Source organism: Tribolium madens, unplaced genomic scaffold (genome assembly GCF_015345945.1).
Source record: "Tribolium madens isolate multiple individuals breed KSU strain unplaced genomic scaffold, Tmad_KSU_1.1 Scaffold_11;HRSCAF=98;Tcas5.2_LG3b, whole genome shotgun sequence".
NCBI classification, from domain to species: Eukaryota; Metazoa; Arthropoda; class Insecta; order Coleoptera; family Tenebrionidae; genus Tribolium; species Tribolium madens.
In genome coordinates, this window is record NW_025400975.1 from 8,642,641 (window position 1) to 8,650,077 (window position 7,437).

Consider the following 7,437-nt stretch of genomic DNA (forward strand, 5'->3'; position numbering starts at 1 on the left):
GTAATAAGAAAACCATAATATTTGAAAATTTAATTTAAATTTGCAAAATTAAGTTTCAAATGAGCCTCTTCGCCTGTTTTTCACCAAGAGAACACCCTAAATGTAAGAGATTTGGCAAAAATAGTACAGAAAATAACAAAATTTTCATCTGTTCAGGGAGTTTTTTACCAAGAAAATCACTAAATTTGAAAAATTTTATTTAAATTTGGATAATTAAGTCTCATGAATTTTTTCGCCTGTTTTTCAACAAGAAATGAGGAATTTTGCAAAAACAATACCGCAAATAGCAAAATTTCTATCTGTTTAGAGAGTTTTTCACCAAAAAATCACTAAATTTGAAGAATTTGGTTCAAATTTGAAAACTTGAGTCTGACATAAGTTTTTTAGCTTGTTTTCCAACAAAAAAGCACTAAATTTGGTCAAAATAATTAAGAAATTTGCAAAATTGTGTTAAATGTGTTAAACGTATAAAACAAATTTCAGCAATAAGAAACTCACAAAATTGGAAAATTTGAATTAAATTTGCAAAATTAAGTTTTAAATGAACCTTTTCGCCTGTTTTTCGCCAAGAGCGCACCCTAAATGTGAGAGATTTGGCAAAAATGATACAGAAATTTAAAAAAATTCATCTGTTTAAAGAGTTTTTCGTCAAGAAAATCACTAAATTTGATTTAAATTTGCAAAATTAAGTCCCAACTGAGTTTTTTGTGCCTGTTTTTCACCAAGAAAAAAATTGAGAAATTTTGAAAACAAAACCGCAAATAAAAAAATTTCTATGTTTAGAGTTTTTCACCAAGAAAATCACTAAATTTGAAAAATTTGATTTAAATTTGCAAAATTAAGTCTCAAATAAGTTTTAACAACAGATAAAGTTTAAATTTTTTTTAACATTTATGAAATGCATAAACATATCTTTATTATTTCCAAAAAAACTGAAAATTTACTCAAAAAAATTCTTTAATTCTTGTACGTCAAATATTTTTTTAACAAAAAAGTGTGAGCTTACAAAAAAATTTTTACACAGCAACAATTTTTGTACAAGCTTGTGGTAGGTTTCCATTTAAAAAAAAAATATTATTACGTTTATCTCGTAAGTATAAACAATTAACTAATAATCAATTTTTTTAATAGCATTTTTATAGCCATTGCACACGTATAAATTTATTTGCGACAAAAATTGATTTGGACCATCCTGTATACCGGGTGTCCCAAAAACTATCTCACCTGCTCTTATTTGCACATCTCTGCTGATGATTCGTCCAACTGAATTGGAAGCGACGCATCTGTAGACCGTGCTGTGGATGTCCTGCCGGTAAGCGGCCGCAGGAAACGGTTGCAGGAGCAGAGTTCCGTTCCTGAGAACCCTCCTTATTCCTGCCACATCTCCGACGGAGGTTCCATCCACCGAAAGCCAATCAATGGAAGGTTGTGGGTTCCCTGAAGCTGAACAATCCAACCAACCTCCACTCGAATTCGAAAATTCGAGTTTCGGTGGTGGTTCCATTATGAAAGAAGGACCGCGTAAATGGGAATCAAAAGCTTCAGTACATCCTGTAATTAGAAACATTGGTGCATCAGCAAATGAAAGACACAACTAATTACTTAGAAATACAACTCGGTTTCCAAAAAGCTTTGAAAAAACCAAATATTATAAAATTAGCTCATTTTTGACGTTAAAATATTGCTTCATTTTTATGAATAACCCTGAGAATGAGAAGCAAAAAGTTGAAAAATGCAACATGATTTCAGCAAGAGCATTCAACAAATTAAAATTAATCCACTCAAGTTAAAAGAAAATTGCTTTTTAATCGTTTTGTTTTTCTTCTTGCAACTCCAGAAGTTGCTCTCCTGTTAAATTCGTTTTCATGAAAAATTTCATTTCACAATTCCATTTTATTGATAAACATGTGGAATTGCACACAAACGCATATATCATTATACCGCAAACTCTCTAATTGAATATTATATAAAATATGGACAAAGCACTAAACCTGTGGCAATTCGCAAATGTAATAAACAACATCTTTTTCAAAAATCCACTGCACGCTGAAACCAATTATTTACTCTTTTCAGGTGTGGCTTTAATGAAGCGAGTTGGACACATACATACAAGTGTGATGAAAACTGTAACACTGACCAAATTATTGATTTTGTTCATTATTCCCAAATTAAATCAAATTTGAAAAAGGCCAACGGAAAATTTAATAATAATTGTGTCTAATCCACGTGATAAATGTAAATTCAATTCCGAAACTTCAAATGTCTGAGATTATAAGATTTATAAGTTGATGGATTTGTGTTTCACCGATTTTATTACGCTTCCTCTTTCTATTTGTAAAACGAAATAAAAGTTTCCTCAGATTTTCCTAATCCCCACCGTTTAATTTTCTCAAAAAATGATTATTTAGTGTCCATAAAAATGCTACTGGAGTTAATTCCATTTTTAATATTATTTTTTCGGTGTGAAAAATAAAGTCAAGCTACTAAATAGCTTCATAATCAAAGGGATAGAATCTAATTTCGCAAAATTCGAAACTCAATTAGTAATTTTCGTAAAAACAAAAACCCTGTATTAATATTAAGCTAGTAATAACTTTTGAGTGTGCTTGATTAAAGAAGTTTTTATTAACAAAGCCAAATTGCGAGCAGTTGCTGTTTTAACTTAAATCGCAATTAGCGTGATTCAATTTGTAATAAAAGTTTGCATTTACTTGGGTTTGATTTATATAACAGGTAATACCAGAAGCCATAAAATCAATCATTTTTGTTGAAGTATAGTTGGAATTAGTTCAGAAACAATAACAAACTAACTACAATTTGAATCATTTTCTAGAAAGTTTTTATTAACCTGTGGCTTACTATAATTTTCTTTTTTGTTGCTTCTGTCGTTTTTCTCATATTAACATTATCGCTTTATAAATGTATGAAACAAACTTTACATTTTCCTGTATTTATCAAAAAAAGAAATATTGATCAAAATTTAAAAATTAGAAAAAAAAATATTTGTTTCATTCGTTTTCGTATTTATTATTAAAATGTCATTTGTATTGATTATAAGGGTAAAATAAATGCCCCAAAATAATTAAATTTGAGTATTTATTCGTTTTTTCCCAATTTCTTGATCGAAAAAGTATCAATCATTTAACTCCAAACTTAAATATTTAATATTCTCACTATCACATTTTATAGCAGTTTAAAACATACTGCAAATTATTTGCCACATGTTTCATATTTCCATCAAAAAAAAATCAAATATTTTCAAGATGGCGGCAAATCCGGTTATACCGGAAGTCGGTCTCAACTTTTATATTTTTAATGGAAAGGTATTTTTTTTACTGCGTTTTTGGATTAATCGGGTTATTTTAAGAGAGTTTTCAGCTTTCCCTATACCCAAATTTAGCCATTTTTGAAATATTTGGAGTTTTTCAAAAATTATTGGATCTGCACCTTCCACTTTAAAAATACCCCAATTTTTATTTTACTAAATAGAAGAAAACTTATGGACTTTTTTTAAGACTACAGAAAATTTATTACTAGCCACAACTGTTTTCACATAGTTTGCTATAGAAATCAAAAATGTCAAAATTGTTTCTCAATGAACGTCGACAGTGACTTATTATTTGACAAATAGTGACAAAATATGGAGAATCAAAATTTAAAAATTAAAAAAAAATAAATTGTTTCATGCGTATTCGCATTTATTATTAAAATGTCATTTGTATTGATTGTATGGGTAAAATAAATGCCCCAAAATAATTAAATTTGAGTATCTATTCGATTTTTTCTCAATTTCTTGCTCGAAAAAGTAGCAATCTTTTAACTCCAAACTTAAAAATTTAATATCTCCACTATCACATTTTATAGTAGTTTAAAACATACTACAAATTATTTGCCAAATGTTTCATATTACCACCAAAAAAATCAATAACATTGTTGAGTATTTTAGTAAAACTTTTCATGAAAGTAGTTATTAAATTTTACCAAGTATTGCCAACTTTGGGTACAATAAAACTGATATCAAAGCGTCTAGGAACTGAAAATCTTTAGAATGTCACAAATTGTTATTTTCTTCCGAATTTAGCTTATGTTAGTTATTTTTGCTAATAATCACTTTTCAATAATCGTAATTTATGATTCAAAGATTCTGTAAAGGAAAACTTTCGCAACTTTGCGTGATTTCATTCCAGAAGCGCCAAGTCGTCTAACAAAATTTAATGTTATAACTCGTTTTCAACGCCTACAATATACTCAGTTATGCGACTTCATTTTAATATATTTACTTTCAAACTTGATTTCCGACTTTTGACAAAACTTAACATTTTAGTGTCAACAGAAAGTGCAAGAATGATGGAACAAATTGCTCGTCTGTCATGTGTCAGAATAGTTTACACAAATTTCCATTCGATTACTGAATGCTATTTACAAACTGTAACACACGTTTTGGATTATTTTTTTAGGCAATTAATCTGAAAATCTTGAGTATTATGTCATAAATCGTCTGTTCTTGTCAACAAACAACCTCTTAGATTATTTTCCCTCTTTGTGAGATTGAATTCGTCCATGTTCTCGTTCCCACATAACCGCGAGCGAAGTCGTGTTATTATTATTGCCACACAGGTGCTCACGCACCCCATTATGTTCTCTTCTCCTTGGGTAATAAAATTTTTCATCTGAGGACACGACACTACAAGTAATATTTCATCAAAACTGTAATTACAAACTGGATACACTTTTTTTCAAAAAAATTAAAACTGTCCCCGAATTGAAAAATTTTTAATTTTACACCAAAACTGCATTTTTTGCTTCACCTGAAACGAGCAAATTTGTAATTAAAACTTCATTATTCTAACTCAGTAGAAAGAAAAGTTCATTTTTCTCTTGATTTTGGATTTTTTTGAACAAAAAACCGCTCATTTTCACATTTGAATAAAAAATTCTCGAGGGGACAAAAAAATGAACCAAATTCAGTCTTTCTCATAATAGTTGTGAGACCAGAAAAAAATGAAAGAAATCGCTCATATTCACAAACAAAAAATCGTTGGGTAGAACAAAAAATTAACAAAAAATTACAAAAATTGAGCAAAAACTTGCAAATGAAAAAATCTCCGTAGCCAAAAAAATCGCTTATTTCATATGAAACTGGACAAAAAAATCGTTTGTGGTCGAAAAACGGTAGTAGAAAAATTGAACAAAAAATAGCTTGTCACAAAATCGCTTGTCAACATAAAAAATAGAGTTACAAAAACGCTCATTTTCACATAAAATTGGACACAAAATTGCTCAAAACTGAGCAAAAAATGTCGGCGGATACACAAATTGAACAAAAAATCGGCGGTAGTCACAAAAATCGTTCATTTTCACATGAAATTGAATAAAAAAATTTCGAAGTCATAAAAAAAATCAATCAAATCTAGCCTTTCTCATAATAATTACGCAAAAAAACTTGTGAGACTCCAAAAAAATCGCCCATATTCACAAAAAATCGTTGACTCGAACAAGAAATTGACCAAAAAATTGCAAAATTTGAACAAAAATTTGCAGATGAAAAAATCGTCGAAGTTACATGAATTTTATTATTTTATTTTATTTTAGTTACATGAATGAAATTAGACAAAAAACGGTCGACGAGTAGAAAAATTGAACCAAAAATAGCCTGTCGTCATAAAAAATATAGTTACAAAAATCGCTCATTTCCACATAACATTAAACACAAAAAACCGCTCATTTTCAAATTTGAATAAAAAATTCTCGAGGGGACAAAAAAATCAACAAAATTCAGCCTTTCTCATAACAGTTATGCAAAAAAACTTGTGAGACCCCAAAAAAATTAACAAAAAAATTACAAAAATTGAGCAAAAATTTGCAAATGAAAAATCTCCGTAGCCACAAAAATCGCTTATTTTCATATGAAACTGGACAAAAAAATCGGTAGTAGAAAAATTGAACAGAAAATAGCTTGTCACAAAATCGCTTGTCATCATAAAAAATAGAGTTACAAAAACGCTCATTTTCACATAAAATTGAACACAAAATCGCTCAACACTGAGCAAAAAATGACGGCGGATACACAAATTGAACAAAAAATCGCCGGTAGTCACAAAAATCGCTCATTTACACATGCAATTGAATAAAAAATTGCTGGAGGTCATAAAAAATTGGGCAAAAAATTGCACTGGAAGAGAACATTGAGAATACAATTGTTTGCAGTTACAAGAATTTGGTTACTGCGGTCATAAAATATCAGTTGGAATAAAAAATTAAACCAAATATCGGCTTTTGTTATAAAAATTATCCAAAAAACTTCTGGCGCCTCAAAAAAGCTTGTAGTCACAAAACAAAAAATCGTTGACGGAACAAAAAAATAACCAAGAAATTGCTTATTGAAATAAAATTTGAGCAAAAATTGAACAAAAAAAATTCCGTTTGAGCAAAAAAATCTCTTGTCGCACAAGAAAATGGAAGATAAAATAATTTGGTTATTGCGGTCTTAAAATATAGCACATTGGATGAAAAAATTGAAAAAAAAATCACTCGTTATCACGAAAAATTCTACACAAAAACAATTTTTCTTAGTCATTATTAAATTCTATGGAAAAGTTAAAAGAAACTTAAAATATGCTTATACAGGGTGAATATAAAGTATAGAACCAATTAATTTAATGTAATATAAAAATTTGATCGTATTTTGAGAACGAAATTTTGTTTTGTCTTTGAGTTATGCGATTTTTTTTGTCAAAATTGCAATTTATCTGAATTGTTTTTAATTAAATATACAGCATGTCTCTGGATTGAGTTTACAAGAGGAAAAAATTGTTTATCTTCGTTTTTACGCCAAAACTGCAAAGGAAAAACATTTTTTGCTTAACCTGAAACCAGCAAATCTGGATTTAAATTTTTCTCAAGATTTTCGATTTTCTCTGTTTTTTCAATTCCATCTCATTGGCGGTTTTTATTTTTAATTTATTTTTTATTTTTATTATTATTTTTTATTTTATTTTTTTGACAATGATGTCACTTTGACAAATGAATTTTCGCAAGTTAAATAACAAAAATGTTTGTGATAAATAGCAAAGATAAAAACCAAAGTCATTTTTAACAAGAACTATCATTATTTAATTAATAAATTAATTGTCAAAGTGACATATAGTTGTCAAATAAATAAAACCGCAATGTGTGTGAAAAAACTTTTCTTTTCACTGAATTAGAATAATGAATTTTCAGCCCGTTTCAGTGAAACAAAAAATGGTTTTCCTTCGCAGTTTTGGCGTAAAATGAAAGATAATTTTTTTTTTAAAGTGAAACTTTTTTTCCATCGCCTCAAAATTTTTCGTTCGTCTATCGCATGTCGCATTACAGGCGGCGCACCGTGTAGCATTTATATTCTTGCTCATTCGTGCAAGTGCTCCGCGGTATTTGTGTGTTTTGATCCGAAAAAAA

General features: G+C 28.9%; 1 protein-coding gene across 5 annotated transcripts in view; it reads right to left on the reverse strand.

Moving 5' to 3' along the window:
- The window catches only part of LOC123015438 (Down syndrome cell adhesion molecule-like protein Dscam2), an 81,453-nt gene that overhangs the window by 62,226 nt on the left and 11,790 nt on the right, over positions 1–7,437 (reverse strand). For all 5 annotated transcript variants that reach the window (XR_006413383.1, XM_044415183.1, XM_044415175.1 and 2 more), the window contains exon 2: positions 1,225–1,551. Coding sequence is in view for 4 of the 5 variants with exons in the window: in XM_044415183.1 (XP_044271118.1) it covers positions 1,225–1,551 (327 nt within the window). In the remaining variant the exon portion in view is untranslated. The remainder of the gene's footprint in view (positions 1–1,224; positions 1,552–7,437) is intronic.